The sequence below is a fragment of the Pogoniulus pusillus genome, chromosome 11 (genome assembly GCF_015220805.1).
Source record: "Pogoniulus pusillus isolate bPogPus1 chromosome 11, bPogPus1.pri, whole genome shotgun sequence".
In the NCBI taxonomy this organism is placed as follows: domain Eukaryota; kingdom Metazoa; phylum Chordata; class Aves; order Piciformes; family Lybiidae; genus Pogoniulus; species Pogoniulus pusillus.
The window spans coordinates 6,503,823-6,522,255 of NC_087274.1; the positions used below are offsets into that span (position 1 = coordinate 6,503,823).

The following is an 18,433-nucleotide window of genomic DNA, read 5'->3' on the forward strand; positions in this document are numbered from 1 at the left end:
AGGTGAGGGCACAAACCCTGACTCCAGAAGTGCCCTCAGCCACCCAAGAAGGATCAGCAGCTCATGGGACACTCAGATCCTTTTTCCATCTTTGCTGTGGGTGCTGCACAGAGCACTGGCTGGCACAGGTTGCTTGGGTTCAACCCTCATTCAGCACAGGGTCACTACCCTGCTGGCCTCAGGGGACAAGAGGTGACACCCAACTACTCCCATCCCCAGTTTGCTGATGGGAAGTCGATCAGTTTAGCACTCATACTGCTAATTCCATGAATCAAAGTGAGAAACAGCAGCATGCACTGGGCAACCCCAACCAGGTCAGTGCCCAGCAGTGCAAGTGGGATGCCCTGAATCCAGCCCAACTGCTCCTGTGGGCTCCAAGGACCCAGCTGAAGACAAACCAACCCTGAGTACCAGCACTCAGCACCAACACTCAGAATAAATTCCTGTGGACTCCAAGCACCCAGCTGAAGCCAAACCAACCCTGAGTACCAGCACTCAGCACCAACACTCAGAATAAATCCCTGTGGGCTCCAAGCACCCAGCTGAAGCCAAGCCAACCCTGAGTACCAGCACTCAGCACCAACACTCAGAATAAATCCCTGTGGACTCCAAGCACCCAGCTGAAGCCAAACGAACCCTTGGGCACCAGCACCAACACTCAACTTGGAGAAAAATCACACCCATTCTCTCCCTCCCTTCCCACCTCTCTTCAGCCCCACTAGGATGCAGGCAGCACACAGGATCAACCCTGGGAAGAGTCTGCTCCACGCTCTGCACCTCAAACATGATGGAGGGGAGGGGATGTTGAACAGAGCAATGTCCCTCGTCCCCCAAGCTTTGCAGTGCCCCACCTGAGGGCATCATCACCACGCAGACAGCAGGACAGCATCCCTTGGGGACCAGTAGCACAGCCACCCAGCAGCTCCCGCTCCGGCTCCCCTGTACCCCCCGCCCCTAGCATGGGGAGCCGGAGCTAAATCTCTTCAGCATCAGGCTATTGCTGCCTCTCCACAGCACGAAGAGATTAAAAAACAATAAAGAGAAAGCGAAACCCTCTGCTATAATTACCAGCCTTTAGCCGCCAGCGGAGGCAGGGAAGGAAAAAGAGAAGGGGGGAGGGGGGGGGGAAGGTTAAAAAAAAAAAAGGAAGGAAGGAGAGAAGCAGCAATCCACTAAAATTTTAATAGGAACCACTGCATTTAATTTAACGACACATTTTTTCAATTACCAGAATAATTGTTTTATTCATAAAAGGAGTTTCAATAAGAGGGTAATTTTCCTTTGTTTTTATTATTCATTTGTGTAACATATTCACGGCGCAGCTCCCCCGGCGCCGCAGCAGCCGCTCCACATCTGGGGGAGGGTAAAGGGAAGGGGGAGGGTGGGAGGGAGTTTGGAAGGAGGGAGGAAGCAAGGGAGAGTTGCAGCAGTGTGGTAGGGACGAGGTTAAAAACGCCAGGGCACCTCTCTGGAGCTTGGACACGTAGGGGTTCCCATAGGGGACCACAACGTCCCTGAGCAGTCACAGCAAGAGATCACTCCAGGAGACCCATCTTGGCCTTGTCCCCTCTGTGGCCATCTCAGTGGGACCTGGCTGGGGACAGGTGAAGCTCCATGGCCACACCACCACCCAAGGAGCCAGCCCTTGGTTAAGTTACGTTTTCTGCTTGTCAGATGCCAGCCTGTGGTTGAAAGGCATCAATTTTTCAGTAGCTGTTGGTAAAGCCATAGGGCTGATTAAATGGCACAAGGCACTGTGGGCACCGAGGGCATGGCCCTGCTGTGGTGACAGGAGCTGCCACAACACCCTAGTGGCCCCACCATGGTCTCCACATGGCAGGAGACATGCAGGGTGGGTGGCCAGCAGGTGCTGGGGGATTAGCAGAGCTCTCCACCACTGCTGGAGCCATTAGTATTCCTGAGATGAGGCTTCATCCCCTTAATAAAAAGCAAACACAGAATTGAAATGCTGAATGCTCCTGGCACCTGGAGAGCTGTGGAGCACAATGTGCTGCCTAGCAGGGACCCAGGCAACCCAGGGGATCCAGGCAGCCAGAGGGTGCCAAGGATGGAGCCAAACACAGGGTGGAAATGGCATGGGCATCCTCACTGAGCCCCACTTGTCCCCTTGCCAACACCTGAGCTGAGCACAGACACACACCCCCAAACTCACCACACCTCTGGCCTCTGCTTGCCAGCACTCATCTGTCCCTACTGGCAGCCCCCAATCATGCCAGCACCATGCCCTGGTGCCCACACCATGCTTCAGCAGAACATGTCCCCTCCAACTCATTGTCTCTCCCACAGCTACTTAGTGCTGCCTTCAACTCCAGGGGAAGGGTGGCAGGGAAAGCACCAAACCCAGCAGCACCAGCACTGCTTACCCACAGGGGCACCAGACCCCTAAGTGGGCCAATGCCAAGACACCCACCAGCATGAGAGCTCTTGGCAGAGTCCAGCTTTCATCTCAACACCCTGCAATTGCAGGTTTGTCAGCAAAACCCACCAGCAAAGGGCTGTGGTGCCCCATGACAGCATGTGAGGCACTGTGCCAAAGCATTGTTGCTCCTTTCTAATCTGCTCACACAACCAACCTCAGCGAAGCGTGGCAGTGGTGTGGTCCCATGGGACAAGTCATGTGTGGCAGGAGGGAGGCACAGCACAGTGTAGGCAAGGGTCACTCAGACCAGGCAGGACAGCTCCATCCACCCTAGCACATCACTTACAGCCAATATCCAGCCCAGTATCAGGGTTCAGACCAGGCAGGACAGCTCCATCCACCCTAGCACATCACTTACAGCCAATATCCAGACCAGTATCAGGGCTCGGACCAGGCAGGACAGCTCCATCCTCCCTAGCACATCACTTACAGCCAATATCCAGACCAGTATCAGGGCTCAGACCAGGCAGGACAGCTCCATCCTCCCTAGCACATCACCTACTAAAGCAAACATCCAGCCCTTGGTCCTGATGCCAGCAAAAGGAGCTGGTCCACAAGCACAGGGTCAGCCCAGGGCACAAGCTCAGCCACCCCTTTCTTCCCTCAGGCCAAGGTGGTGGCCATGGGGTGACATGGGATCATAGAATCAACCAGGTTGGAAGAGACCTCCAAGATCACCCAGTCCAACCTATGATCTCAGCCCCTTCATGGAGCAGTGCCAAAGACAGCCAACACCATTTTGCCCATCTTCTTCTACCCCACAGATCAGCCAGGCCACCCCACCCACTGTGGCCAGGCATTGGAATAAAACATGCAGACATGGTACTTTGGGGCACAGTTTGATGGCCATGGTGGTGCTGGGTCAACAGTTGGACTCAAAGATCTTGGAGATCTTTTCCAACCAAAACACCTCCATGGCTCTACAATTCTGAGACTCTCTGGTGTGTCTTTTAACAGGTTTACTTTCCCTTTCATTCAGAAAAAGACTTATGAATGCAGATGTGTCCATTAATCCTTCACAACTAACTTTGCTCCCTTCCTTCCCCTGCTTCCACCCCCCTCTTCTCCTTCTCCCCTCACTGAGGCCAGGAGCTTTAAAACTCTCCTTATGGCTATTAATCACAAGCAAGCTCTCTGCTATCATCAGTGTACTTGCCATAAATTAATAGGGGCCCTCTTAATCAAATCTTATCTCCTCTCCAGGCGCCCAGCACGCGGTGCTGGGGTTGCTGTCCCAGTCCGCCCAGCCATGAAATGCAATTTCCAATGCTTCGGTGGACTCAGCAGCTCTGCTCCATCTCCTCCTCCTCACCCACACCCGTACCTGTGCCAGTCCAGCAGCCCTGCCTTGGCTGAGGGAACCCAAACTGCTAACCAGGGAGGTGGCTCCCAAAAGGCACGCTCCATTTCTCAGCCACTTAGCACGTTTATCCGCAGCCCCCGCGGACGGCACTCACCTGCCTGCCTTATTTGGAGGGCACAGCCTGAGTCTGGGGGGTTGGCGCTCACTGGCAGCAGGAGGCTGCAAGAGCAAGTATGGGAAATCCTCCTGTGGGGGGCATGGGAAGGCAGCAGGACAACAGCACAGCTTCTTGTGGGGTCAGCTAAGAGGGATGCCCTTGAGTTGCCATGGCACGCTGGAGAACGCCAGGTCCCCCAGTGCTGTCCCTCGCCTCTGTCTCACCAGGTTTTCTTTCTCCTCATCCACATGGTACTTTGCCACTGCAGACCCTTTCCCAGGGGCACATGCAGCTCCAGGATAACAATGAGGACTCACACACCTGTCCCAGGTGTGGGCCCCTGTCCCATACATGGTACTTTGCCACTGCAGACCCTTTCCCAGGGGCACATGCAGCTCCAGGATGACAATGAGGACTCACACACCCGCCCCAGGTGTGGGCCCCTGTCCCATGCACATTACCATCCATCCCGGCAGCAACTCTATGCCAGACTCTGACCCCAGACCTCCTCCATGCCCCATCCAGGCTGCAGTAGTTGCTGCAGCCCCATGGGGTTCTTAGGCAGCAAATGTGAGCTGGGATGGAGTAAGACCTAAAAACAGTGCCCCAGAGCTTCTGCTCCTGCATGCTGGGGGTGCTAATCAGAGTCTTCTGCTGCTCAGAAAGCCCCACACTGTCTGTGATTTCCTGGCTTGGCAGAGCTGGTCCTGCCTTCCCAGTGGTCTGAGACTGGCACAGGGGGGGCTGCATTTCAGTCCCTCCTGCAGCACCCCTGTCCAAGCCAAGCCCTAAGCAGTGGGGATATGGTGGGCACTGGCAGCCATGCCAAGAAGGAGCTGCTTCTCCTAAAGCGATTGCAGAGCAGAGCTAAGAGGGTTTGTAAGAGCGGCAGAACAGCCTGGAGAGCCTCCCTCACTCAGCCTCAATCACGCTGAGATCACAGGAACAAAACCATCTTTGTTGCACATAAGAGGGCCCTCAGGCCCCGGCCCTCAGCAGGTCGGCGCAGAGCTGCACCACCTGCGTCCAGAGGATGCAGGAGCATCTCCAGCAGCAAGCCCTGGAACTCTGCCAGTCGTCATGCCCGTGCAGCCCACGACTGGAAACCAGTGCAGCTCTTGGGGGAAGGGCTGGGGCAGCATGGTGCAGCCGAGGGGCTGCATGGGCACCCAGTACCCTCCAGCCATCTGCCATCAGCATGCACACTGCAACGACCTTGCTGCTGAAGCACATCCATCTCTGCTCTGCTGCTTCATGCTGAGCCCATGTCTGCTCTCAGCGTGAGGAACTGCTTCTCTGCCATGGCAAAGGGGCAGAGGAGAGGGCGTCAGCCAAGGGCACACAGCCCCTTGGGCTCAGGCAATGACCCCTGCCCACCCAGAGGGGTGCAAGTGGAGCTGGGCACCCTCTCATCTCCATCCAACCCTCTGCACGTTTGTGCAACTGCTTTAGCAATTTCCTTGCAGAGGAGAAAGGTCTTTTTGGGGAGGCGGAGAGCCCTTGGAGCCATCGGCCAGCAAGGCTGCAACACGACAGGAGGAGACCAGCAGAGGGGGGGAGCCAGACCCACCATTGCTACCCAAGCAAGGAACCAGACTGGACCCAGCCGAGCCCACAGCTTTGGTGCTGCTGTCCCAACTCCCCCACACCTCCCTCAGAGCAGATTTGGGGTTTCTTACATGCCGTAAGCCGATTGCAGAGGTGTGTTAACTGGATTAGGTGGGAGGCTGAGAGAGAGATGCAGACCTGGAGGAGCTGCTCAGCAGAGCACAGCTCCTGCCCGTGTGATGCTGGCAGAATTTGCAGAGCCGGCTTTTAAACTGATTTTCTTCCCTTAAGCCTCGGGAAAGGTGAAGCTGCAGGAGGGATATGAGCTCTGCCACCACCTTGCCCCTTGCAAAAACCCTGCAGGGTGCCAGCACAGGCTGGCAGCAGGGTCACATCCCCATGTCAGTCACTGCAGCTGCCCCTCGTCCTCAGCACTGGCAGTGACACAGGCAGGGTAACAGCGCCTCAGGCAGCACCAGCCAGGCACTCACAGTGCCTCAGGTAGCAGCAGGGTGACCCCAAGCCCACATAGCTCCATCAGCACCCACCACCCGTGGCGATAATCCCCACCGGCAGCAGGCAGCGGCTTGGTGACAGCCCTGTGGTTAATTCAAGCTGACCACTGCAGAGCACATCCCAGGGAGCATGGTCTCAGCAACCCCTTCCCTGGCTGCACCCAGCATTGGGGAGCTGCCCAAATCCAGCTCAGGGCAAAGGGGACACTGATGGGGACTGCAGCAATGCTAGGGTGCAGGAGTGGCCAAAGGACTGATGCTCCTCACACAGTCCCCAGCACCAGTGTCACCTGCAAACTGCACAGCAGTTCTGTGAGTGTCACAACTCATCCATCTCCACCAGAGCTCAGCCACCACACTTCCCAGCCTCAGGGTGGAGGGAGTGGCAATAGGTCTCATTCCCAGGGCCAGGAGCATTCAGCAAAGCCCAGGCAGACATCAGAAGCCACAAACTCAGCCAAGGTGGCCACAGCCAGGTCGCCAGGTCTGCTGGGGCACAGCCAGCAAGAACCAGGACCTAACCCCTCATACCCAGTGGTTCCAAGTGAGGTTGGCACTGCTCACCAGGGCCGTGGCATCCCCCAGGACAGACAGATGGGTGGATGCCCTCATCCTGCACTGCCTCCTGCCAGGCCAGCGGGACACCCTGACCCTGCTGCCATCTCCCCTTCCTCCTCCCACATCTGTCTCCAGGCACATACTTATTTATTTATTTGTTAATTAACTGCTGTTTCCATAACAAATGCTCCAGCTTCTCCCAGCCTCCAACAGCCCTGGGGCTGGATTGTTAACTAGGATTTTAATTTGTTAATTAAAAGCAGGATGGCTCCATAACAAGGTCCTCTTCCGCAGACAGGCTCTTGGAATGCTCAGTGGGCCATTGGCTGAGCTGGGGGCCTCGCCATGCTTGGCCAAACCCCCCTGCAGGGATAGGGCACACGGGGAGGGGTGAGCATGGCTGCCCCAAGCCAAAGGGTGTTTGCAAAAGGGACGTTTTGCTCAGCAGCAGCACTATGGTGCCTGCTCAAGATCTCCCTTTTCCCACCAGCAGTGCTGGAGATGTTGCCACCACCCCCCTTTGCAGTTCCATCCTGGCAAACCCTTCCCTAAACACCATGCACATCATCTCCTCAGCCATCAGAGGGTCTGGAACGTGGCAGTTGACCCCTCTGTGCCCACTGTGGCAAAGCTTGGGCTGTGCCAGCTTCGTTCCCTCCTGGCTCCCCACGCTTCTGCCCAAGGATTGCAACCCAGGGCAGCCCTCAGCATCCAGCCCAGTGCTGATATTGGGCCAGGTAGACGCTTGGGATGCTCCTGGAGCCAGGGCAGAGACGTCAGCCCTGGCTGAGGAACAGCATCACACTGAGCCCCACGGCAAGGCCGTGGCTAAGAACAGAGCAGGGCTGTGTGCCTGCCCGTCCCTGCCTGCCCCTCTGCCTGCCCAGCCCGGCTGGAAAAAACAACATTCTCCTCACGGGAAACCCCAAACGGACACAGCACCACTGTATGCCCCCAGCCTGAAAGCCCAGAAGGGCAAACAAGCAGAGCTTTATCCTCTGAAGCACCGTGCAGCCCCCCCCTCCAGGACCCACTGCCTGGCCTCAAACCTGGCCCCAAAAGCACAGCCCCCAGCAGGGAGCTCCAAATCCAAACCCAAGCTCGGGAAGTCGCAAGAGACGCCTAGCAAAGAGGCCACGTACAGAACCTCCCGAGGGGACAGAAGAACCCCTCGGCCTGGGGGCACATCCCAGGTCTCCGTGGGCTGCAGGGAGCCTGTCCCTCCACCAAGCGTGTCCCCATGCAGGGCACGGCTTTGTGCCCAGCCGGGGATGCTGAGTCCGGCCAAAACTCCTTCCGATGCTCCAGATCCTCCCGATCCTGCAGCTCCGCCGTATCTGGGTCACTGCTGTGAGTCACGGACACCCGGAGAGTGACTCAACGCTATTAGAGGGGCCAGATCCTGCAGCTGATTTCACCAGGAGAGGCTCCAAAACGATGAGGAGGGGGAGGACAAACAGCCGTCACCTCCGAACGCCCCCCACTGCCACCAGCCAGGCACCGCCCAGGCAGGAGGGGAGGCGAACACTCATCCTCCTCCTCACAGCCTTTGAGGAGTGCCGGGGTCCTTCCCAGCCAGGATCAGAGCTTCCCCATGAGAGTCTGGAAGAAGGAAGCTCCACACCCAGCTGTCAAGTGCCAACAGTCCCAGACCCCAACCCAGCACTGGGTGGGATGGATGTCATGTAAGCCCAGTGCAGCCCAGCACAGGTCCCGGCTGGATGCGACCCACGGGTGACACCACATGCATCCTCCAGGTATTCCTGGAAGGCAACCACAGCCCTGAACTGCAGTGACTCCCAAGGGCCACTGCAGCCAAGGCAGGATACGAAAGCAAAGCCACCACCAGATCCATCCCCTGGAAGCTCTGACAGAACCTGGGACATCTCTTCCGCAAGGGGCACTCATCTCTGTCCCCCTGCTATCCACAAGCCCCTCACACCCCACGACACCTCCCAGCCGCGCAGGATGCTCAGCGCGGCCCTCGCAGACAGACAAACAGAGCCTCTTTCCAGGCTCGCCTCGAGAATCTCAACCAGGCAGCATTTCCCAACCGACAAAAACATGGTGGGGAAAGAAAAACAGAAGGCAGAAACCACAAGAAAAACCCCACTCAGCCTTTCCCATGGCGCTGACGTAATTAAGTCCCCAGCCCTGCGGGATGGAAAACACTTTGCCAGCTCCCATCCGTGCCAAGCAGGATGAAGGTGCTGGTGGCTGTGGTCCGTTCCCCCCTCCCCACCTCCTCCTCCCTGTGGCACAGCCCCAAGCCAGCAGGCACCGGGCACTCGTCGATGTGCTGGGGTGTTGTCCAGACATCCTTTTTCCAAAGTATTAATTAGTCATTGCATTGCTTACTTGAAACATGAATAGCTGTAGCGTGACGGCGAGCACAAGTTTCCCTTGGAAAAAGCCTTTCCCAATGCTTTTCCTTCCCAGACACCCCAGTTAGCAGATGGGGGACGGGAATAACTCACAGCCTGGCAATCCCCCACCCAGCCATCCGCGACAGCCCTGAATTTCTAGGGCAGAGAGGCAGCAAACCCTGGTCATTGCACTTATTTACACACTTGTGGCTCTCCCTGCCAGAGGGGCTTTTCCAGCCAAGGCAGCGACGCCGGGCCAGCGATTCCAGCGGCGAAGCCAGCGCCGCTGCCCAGCCTGACATGAAGCTTATGGGGAGAAGCCAAGCGAGCGAGACTCCACCACCGCCCCAGGTGAAGTGCTCCAGCAGCTCATCACCCCTGCTTGCTGCTCCTGCTTTGTTTCCACCCTCCACTGCACAGCTCAGCTCCCCGTCGCTGCCCACCCCCTCCCCAAGCCCTTCTTTCCACTATGCGAGCAAAGAAAAGGGAGAAAACGGGGAGAGGAAGGCACCCATCGCCTTCCTCCCCTTGCACCCAAGGTGTGCGGGCAGGCAGAGGCCGGGTGCTCAGCTCTTGCCGGTGCTCAGACAGCAGGGAGGGGTTCTCCCAACGGCAGAGCTCTGAATTAAACATCCCACCCTAATGAGTTGATTTTATTAGTTTGCGAATGCATTGAGAACTCATTATCAGAATAAACATCAATTCACTCCAGCGAGCGCAGTGCCACGCACGCACACACACCCCGGCAGCGCTGCAGCTGGGGCCGCGCACGGCTCCCGCCCCGCGACGTGCTGCTGGGCCCCTCCGCGCCCCATCCCCGGCACCCACCGCGGACTGGCTTCAGACTGGCTGGCAGAGGCAGTAGGCACCCACCCTGCGAAGCCCCTCGCACCGTGAGGTTTGCTTCTGCGTGTCAGGCTGGGCACTCAGCAGCGCTGCTCGCTGGCATGGGACAGCCCCAAGTGAGTGCCACCCCCAGTCTGGACTGCATGAGGTACCGCAGGACCTGCTTGGTGTTGCTGGGGCAGAGGGAGAAGACAAGTCGTGAGACCTCAGTGCTGCTCTGGGACGGACAGAAACGGAGATCACTGGGGGCTTGGCAAAGCCTAAGGATCCCCAAGGACAGTCAAGGCAGGAGGCAGCAGCCCAGCCCCAGGGAGCCAGGGCTGGCACACCAAGGCGCGAAGCAGGGGCGCAGCGGGTGCATTGTCGGGCTCAGCAGGACGTGCTCCCTTTGGAAACAGCCGCTAATCCCATTTCATCCCCCTTCACGGCCATCAGCTGTTTTTCAAGCATTCAGGAGGCGGGTTGCTGAAACCAGAGCTATTGTGTCCACTGCATCCCAGCCCCCTCCAGCCAGCCAGCCATGGCAGCCCCATGCTGGGCCAGGATCCGGTAGCATGGCCACACCAAGCTCCTGTCCCAGCACTGTCCCCAGGCAGACCTCCATGCACTGCTGAAAGATGGGCATGCAGCATCCACTCCCTTTCACTTTCCCTAAACTCTAAGCCTGATCCCATGGTCCAAGCCCAAGCAAGGAAGGGGAAGAGGAAGGAGAGCACCAATTGTCCCACCACGTGCTGAGATCTGCAGGTACAGACTGAGCCCTGAGGACAGCCACCTACACAACCCAGTGCTAGATTGCTCCCCACAGAGGGCACGCAGGCTCCCGGAAAGGATGAACAAGGAACATAAATGACCCCATACAACTCCAGCTAATGCCCAGCCCATGCCCAGGATTCAGCCCAGTTTCCTCACCCAGCTGCAGTTCACCCAGGTAGCAAACTGGGATGAGTTGAGGGTGATGGCACAGCAGGTAACAAGATCCTCCAGCCGCTGTGGTAAATACAGCCCAGACACGGGGAGCATGCGGATCTCACGGCCCCATCAACACCCCAGGGAACTGCCCTCTCGCTCGGGCAGTCCAGACACCCAGGTGTAAGCACAGTGCCTTGATCAGTGAAGGGGCTCTCAAACCAGCAATTCCCTTCAGCAGCTTGAGGCATGAATATCAACCGCACTGCTGAGCGCTGGGGCAGGGGCTTCATCCCACAGCCAGGATCTCTTTCCATGCCCCACGTTCCCAGTCCCTAAGAGGAATAAGCAACACCCATCTTTACAACCAGGGGTAGCAGGACCCTGCCAGGCAGCCCAGCCCTAGCTACTATCAAGCACAGACCCCAAATATCCCAGAGAAACCCCTCCAGGGACCAACACTCCCATAAACAAACCCACATCTCATCCTTGCCCTGGCAGGACCTGGGCATCGCTGCTGCTGCTGCACAGAGCCAGGAGGGCTCAAGGTTACAGACGAGGACTCGCAGGTTGTCATCTCACCCAGCAGTGAGAAAAAGCAATTAGCCATCACAGCTAAAATTAGCTCAGCCGTTCCTCTCTGCTAATGGTCAAACTCATCAAGGTTTCCCTACACCGGGGGCCTCAGCCCCTCTGTGTGGGCAGGCAGTGATGGATGAGAGCTGACGGAGCTGCTCACGTGTGCCTGCGTATGCAGGGCAGCAGGACACCAGGCAGCACCACAGCCCTGTCCTCTTCCCACTGTACCCGTTGCCACCTCTGCCCAGTGCCTCAGGTTTTGCCCCATTTATACATGGGGCAGTGCGAGAGCTGCCAGCATGCTCAAAACAGTTGCCATGCATTGAGGTGGATGCTGGGGACAATGACCAGTGGTGAGGGGTGGAGAGGGTGGCTTCGGCATGGAAAATCCTGGCATTCCTAGAATTGCCACCATGCCATCCCCTTTGCTGGCAGGGATGCCCAGCTGCTGGCATGCGGCAGCAGCTGGTCCCAGTGCCCACAGCCTGCCTCAGCCCACAGCGGCTGCTGACCAGAAGGTGACACTGATCCATGCAGGGAGGTGACAACCCAGAGCAGCTGGCAGTTGTCAGTCATGGCATCCCCAGGGATGGCCCCGCAGGAGGCCCAAGAGCCTCACACACCTCAGGTCTCCATTCCTAGGGGGCCCGAGGGCAGGGGTGTAGCCACCCCATCAGAGAGGGGAGACAAAGGGGGCCAGGGGACCAGCTGCAGCCCAGGAATGTCCCCTGCCCTCGGCCCCGTTCCCAGGGATCAGGTTTCCCAGTTCCCAGGCAACCCGAGCCAGGCATGGCTTTCCAGGCGCAGGCATTCCTGCACCCTGCGGAGCTCGGGGCAAGGGGAGGGGGCCGCCGAGGGGGCCTCCGCCTGCCCTGGGTGTGGACAGGTGGTCAGTGGCAGGCAGAGGAGAAAGGTCCCGAGGTGAAGCATTACTGGAAGCGAGGTGTGGGGTGTACCCCCCAGAGCATCACTGGGAAGCAAGGTGCAGGGTGCAGCCTGACAACTGGTACCACAGCCCCCCGCAGGGGTGCTCAGGGCTGTGTCCACACAGGCAGCATTGCCAGCACGCCCAGAATGTGAAGGATGCCAAGCAGAGCCAGCAAGGCAGGGAGCTGCTGCCAGCACATTCCTGTCTGCTGGCGGGGAGAAGGGTGGCAAAAACACACCCTGAGTCTGGATCCACCTCCATGTATGGCTTTAGGGATGCAAAGGGTGGAAACCCCGAAACAGAGCAGCAGCTGCAGGGACAGAGATGGTGGCATTACTACATCTCCAACAACTCTGAGTGATCCCAGCCTGGGGTCCTCTCCAGCAGCTCCACTCCATGCATCTACACAGTAGAAGTTTCCAGGACATCCCTTTTGTTCCCCGCACCAATCACTCTGGGCCATTCCACCTCTGAAGGGGTGCTGGATGCCCACAGATGCTTTAGAATACCATAACCTGGTGCCACGTACAGGAATCACAGAGAACTGTGGCCAGTGGCCCCTCTGCACCACCCTCTGCCCACACACCAGCCCCAACACAACCACAGGGGCTTGGATCAGCCTTCATTAGCATGATCACATCACCACTGACAGTAGCATATTTATTACTGGCCTGGCCCTGAACATTTTTCACCCAGTGACACACTGAGCCCTCATTACCTCTCCAAGCTTGTTAGAGACAAGAGGACCTGCTGCTCACCCTCCCCAGCTGGGACCCAGCACCCAATAGATTTTGTTCCCACCCAGCTCTGCACATAGTCTGCACAGAGCCTTATTCACCCCAGGCAACAGCCTGTGTTGCTGCTGCAGCAAGATTATCAGTGCACCCCAAAACAGTTTGTGTAGAGCCTGCAGTAAAGTGTGTTGTGGCTGGAGCCCATCCCAAGACAGGAGCCAGACGCATCAGGGATCAGTTGCCGGCACGGGCTGGGGACAAGGAAATAGCTCTTTCAAACGCAGGGTCACTCCTCATTACACCGCCCCCCTCCCCAGTTTAATTATCAGCATTTTCCCAGGTTCACAAGCAACCTGCAACCACCTCCCTCTCTCCTTCCTTCTCTCCTCCAGCTCCTTCATTTGCTCCCGCTGAGCGGAAAAGCCACCACAGTCTAATTCCCAGCGCTAAGGGACCAGCGGCACACGACGCTGCCACTCTGGCTGGCACTGGGGAAGGAGGCGCTCGGCTGCACCCAGCTAGTTCAGCTCACCGGCATGTGTCAGCAGGACTAGCTGGTTATGGGTGCAAGCCCACAGCCATCCTCCTCCCTCCTGGCAGCCCTCTTCCTGCCTGGTCTCCCCCCAGGGAGCTGGCTCCCAGTCCATGGGCACATTGGCACTTCCCAGTGCTGCTGTGGCTCAGATCACTGGCACCCCAAGCCTTTGGGGCACCCAGAGTGATGGGGCACAGCGACACAGGCTGCCCAAGATGTGACCATATCCCCTCCTCTTACAGTTATCAGGTCATCAAAATTTCATTACTGTGCCTGGTCACTAATGGCTTCCAAAAACACATCAAAATTTAATCTTCCCTTCCTCTCCCCTAAAAGCCACTTTCCTCAGCTGGAGCTTCGCACAAGGCCACCAGCAAGCATGCCAACCATGCTCCTGGGCAAGGGTGAACCAGGGCAGAGATACCTACACTCAGCCTTCCCTTCCTCAGCACCAATACTTCCACAGAGGTATTGGTGTGAGCCCATCACCAGCATCGCACCCCTGGGAAAGAGCAGGGGATCACCTGCGTCCTGCTCTGCCCTGCAGGACTCCACAGATGTGGACGTGCCCAGGCACCACACACGGGTGACAGAAGGTGCCAACGCCCCCCCACTCCTGCCTCTAATAAGCCTCTTTGGTGGAAGCTGCCCGTCTCAGGCCCCTGCCCCAAATCCCGTCTGGAACCTTAAGCCTCCCAAATCCCTCCTGGGACTGGCCACCGCCTCCTCAATCTCATTAGAGATGCTGTGCCAGTATGGTGGGCCCCAGATTGTGTTCCCCCACACAGAATCTGTACCCTTGGGGGTCCCTCAACCCACAAAAAAGTGGGAAGCAGGGGGCTGGCACCCCTGAGGAGCTCCACCCCACCCTTCACCAGCACTTGGCGGGCCCTTAACTGTCTTGCTTAATCAGCTGAAGGCACCTTTGCTGCAGGTGGGCTGGCAGCAGTGAGCTGACCGTGCCCCCTCCAGCCATGACGGAGCCCCCCAGCCATGGCACCAGCCCCAGCACAGGTCGCACTGCGACACAGCTCCTGCCCGGGCAGCTCTGACTGATTAGCCTTCCACCCAGCACCGCATTCTGTGCCCGGTAATTAGCGCGAGGCCCCTAATCAATAAGTTATTTTTTGCCGTGGCTAATTAATAATTACACAGCACAGACGGGCTGTAATTAAACTTCCATCCCCTCTCTCCTCGGCAGTGCAGGGCCTTTGTTTTACCAACTGCAGGTATTAAAGTGTTTCAACTCGCACCCGGGGAGCCCTGGCCAGGGAGGTCTCACACCATCTCCTCCTCCTTCCCTTCTCTTATCGATCCCATTTTCTTTGGCTGCCCGAATCAATAGCTCTGGCACAAAGCACTGCCAGCCCTGCGGGGAAGCCCGCACCAGGCTGCCCTGTCTGCCCCACTGCAGCCAGGAGGCCAAAGCTGGGCATCCCAGCAGCTCACTCACCCCGGCACTCAGTCCACCCCAACGAGCTGTGGTGGCATTAGCAGCCCACGTTTGCTGGGCACCGCAGCCAGAGAGGTGACTCGTCTGGGTATGTCACCGGTGCCATCTGCAGCAGGGGAGATGGCACATGCCAGGCTTTGGCAATGTTCCCCTCACCACGGGCATCCACGGCTCACCCGTGGCTGCCACCTGCCATGCAGCACCGAGGCCGGGCACGGAGCAATGTCACACCGCCCACGAGGACGTGACACATGCTGCGGGGAGCCTAAAGCCACAGAGCTAAGCTCCTGCGTCAGGAAAGAGGAGCAAAGCCCCTTCCTCACCCCTGGAGAGCCCCACTTCTCCCATCTCACGGCGAGACCCCGCAGCCCCCAGGGATAAACGGAAGGAGACTGGGTCACGCCAGGAACACGTCCCGCAGGCAGGGAACAAACAGAGCGCGGGGGACTCGCCAGCCAGAGACGCCAGCCAGGAGAAGAGAAACTCGGCAAGGGAGTGAATCAATCAAAGAGACCTTCACAGCTCCCCACACAGGGCCTGCCCGGATAATATACTGCCGCTTTAGATGTTATGTTCTGAACTTAATTACTGAGAAATTATAGCAGTGCTGGGGGAGGCTCAGGGGGAGCGGGAGGACGGCAGCACACAGGGACTTCTGGCTCCACTTGCTGCCGCAAACAAGGGCAAGAAACGTCTCGGGCAAAGACCCCCGGCACTATGCCCCACTGTGCCCCCTCCCGTTTCACAGTCTGGATCTGCTGGGTCCAAGTGGTGGGATGAAGGTGACCGTGCTCACGACGGGAGCCTCTTCTGCAGCTCCCCCTGGGGAGGGCATAGGACCCCAGGGACTTCTACCATCTCTGAACCCCGACCTGCACCCCAAAGGGCCACAAACCATGCCTACACCCCTCTCGGGTGGTGGAGCAGCTGAAAAACAGATCATGCCGTACCAGAGCCCCATTGGCGAGATGTAGAGATAAACTTGCCCTGAACAGCAGTTCTACCTCGCCCCAAGGGCTGGCTGGGCACACAGGGAGCCCCAGGCACCCACGGGGGCTCAGGGCTGCAGATCTCCTGCAGCCACAGCCCTCTGTCCGATCTCACCAGCTGCCTGGAGGTAGATAGGACCAACCCTAGGGCAAACTCTGTTCTCTGGGAGGTCTCCAGATTTGTGCTCCAGATCTTGGGGTGCAGTGGGGAAGCCCTGGAAGGCAGTGAAATGGGTGCTTTCACCATCCCCGGAGGATGCTCAGCCTTCTGAGAGTGGTCCAGGGCAGTTTCTACCCCATCCTCAGCACTACATCCCCTCCCCGATCCCCAGCCTTGGGGACAGTTATGAGGCAGGGTGAAGGAGGCGACAGAACACAGTCCTGCTGCTCACCCCCGCCGAGCCCTCCCGGACACCGTGCCGTGTTTGGAACCGGCGGGCTCCGGAGCTCAGCTCCTGAGATGGGAGGTGTCTTCTTGAAAACCGCCGATGCTAAGCCCCCTTTTCCCACGACAGTAGCTCCGAGGTCACCTCAGTCCCCATCCCCCCGGCTGGCACAAAGCTTCCTCAAGGCGGGAGGGTGGGGGGCTCGGCTGAGGGGAGCAGCACCGTGACCCTCTCCGCCTCCAACCCTCCGTGGTCAATCTCCAGCATACAAATCGGAACTGGAGGGTATCTCCCCGGCTTCACCCCCTTACCTTGGGCACCAGCTCCCGGGAGGCCGGGCAGAGTGAGCAAAGCAAAGCAAAGCAGTCCCCAGCTCCCAACCCGGGCCATGGCTTCGCCGAGACGTGGCTGCGGGGACTGGGGGGGGCAACTTCCCCGACTTTATAATCCGGGTGGCTGCGGCGCCGTTCCCCGCTGCTCCAGACACCCGGGGGTCCTCGGGGCTCCGGCACACGGACGCCCGCAGCAGCGCTGCTCGGGGAGGGGGCGGTGAAGAAGAGGTGAAAGGCTCCTCGTGAGGCGGGGGCGGTCCGCAGGCGGCTCCCCACCATGTGCAACTTCTCCGGCGACGTGCAGAGCTGAGACCCCCAAATCCGGAGCGGGGCCGGCAGCCGAGCCCCTCCCCAAGCGTTGCACCCCGCGTCAGGGAAGGGGACGGGAAGCGCAGGGCTGCGAGCCCCCGGCCCCTCCTGCCCTCTCGGGCATCTTGGGGAGGCTGGATCCCCGCCGCCTCCGGAGCCGAGCGCACCGCAGTCGCTGAAAAGTTTGGGGTCCAGGGGCAGGGGGCGGCAGGCGGCCCCTCCCCAGCGCTCAGCTCCTGCCTGGGGACATCTCCACCTCGGCGGCTGCGGGCGACTGAGGTTGGTTGTCCCCTCGTTGCTCCCCGGCACCCTCACGGACCCGGGGAAAGTGCGGCAGAGGCACTGGGCGGTGGGGGCAGGCGGGGTCCGGCTCGGAGCCGCCGGCTGTGCGCGGCAGGCGGGCTGGCGGCGCCGAGCCCACCGTACTCGGCGCTCCGGCCGGCTGCCTGCTCCTCCTTGCGCGGCTCGGCGGCAGAGTGAGCCGCGGCGGCGGGGCTCGGCGGAGCCGGGGGCAGCCCGAGCCGGGGGAGGCGGGGAGACGACGCGGCTCCGTGCGCTACCCAGCGGCCGCGGACGGGTGCGCACGGAGCCGCGGGGGGGGCGGTAGCGGCGGGCGCGTCCCCCCACGTCCGCCCCCAGGTTCGTGCGCCCCCACCCCCCTCCCCGGGCTGTGGAAGCAGCAGCTCCTCTCTGCAGCTATGGCCTCTCCAAGAGCCTGGGGCTGCCCCCTACTCCGCGTAGCCCCCAGCCCCTCTGAGAGCATTCAGAGCATCAGCGGCCGATCCTTTGAAAGGGAACACAGCATGTCCCCGACGTAGCTCACAATCGGAACTCACTGCCACAGGGTTATCGAAGTGAATTAAGGACCTCAAAATGTAAAAGCTCTAACCCCCGAGATGAGCAAATGGCACCTCCCAGGTAACACATCACCTCTTTAGGCCTGGTCTTGCAATTAATTCCTCAAGGCCAGACCTTCTAACAGGATCAGGCCTCCAATGCACATCCTTCAAAGACATCTGTGCTTTATACCAGTACAGTACCCTGCATTAGGTGTGGGAGAGCAGCTCAGTCAGCATTAACACCCAAGGACCTACACCATCCAACACAGAAGGAAATATTCACCCTGACTACTGGATCAGCCTCTTGAGTACACAGAATATCTCTGAGCCCAGGGAACTACAAGGATCAGGGTGAAAGGAAAGCATGAGCAGATTAGCCTGAAGCCAGAGCCAGCAGCACCGGGTCACATCAGGGCAGGGACAGACTGAGCACTCACAAGCATTGGTACAAGAGTATGCATTAGTGCCCGGGCACCGGTGTGCATTTCCACTACATCATACCCACTCACGTGTGAATCACGCAGAGTCCTCGGGGGGACAATGCTTGTGTGCACGTTGCAGAACCGGAGAGCTCCTGCCAAATTTCCCATCGACCTCATGAAGAGAGACTGAACAATAACCCAGCACTTGCCCACCCCGGCATTAATCAGCTCCGTGGCTGGCATTCTCAACCGAGATGACGGGGATCGATGTGCTGTGGGAGGCTG

General features: G+C 58.8%; 2 protein-coding genes across 5 annotated transcripts in view; one reads left to right on the plus strand and one right to left on the minus strand.

Moving 5' to 3' along the window:
- RPL38 (ribosomal protein L38) overlaps positions 1-18,433 on the plus strand; it is a 187,550-nt gene that overhangs the window by 94,686 nt on the left and 74,431 nt on the right. The gene's annotated exons all lie outside the window — the stretch shown is intronic.
- Positions 1-18,433, minus strand: part of SDK2 (sidekick cell adhesion molecule 2) — a 58,968-nt gene that overhangs the window by 36,301 nt on the left and 4,234 nt on the right. For 3 of the 4 annotated variants that reach the window (XM_064150680.1, XM_064150679.1, XM_064150678.1), the window contains exon 1: positions 16,558-17,351. The exons of the other annotated variant lie outside the window; for it this stretch is intronic. In XM_064150680.1, the coding sequence (XP_064006750.1) occupies positions 16,558-16,636 (79 nt within the window). In that variant the 5' untranslated portion in view covers positions 16,637-17,351. Of the gene's footprint in view, positions 1-16,557; positions 17,352-18,433 lie in introns of those variants that run through there. 4 annotated transcript variants of the gene reach the window in all.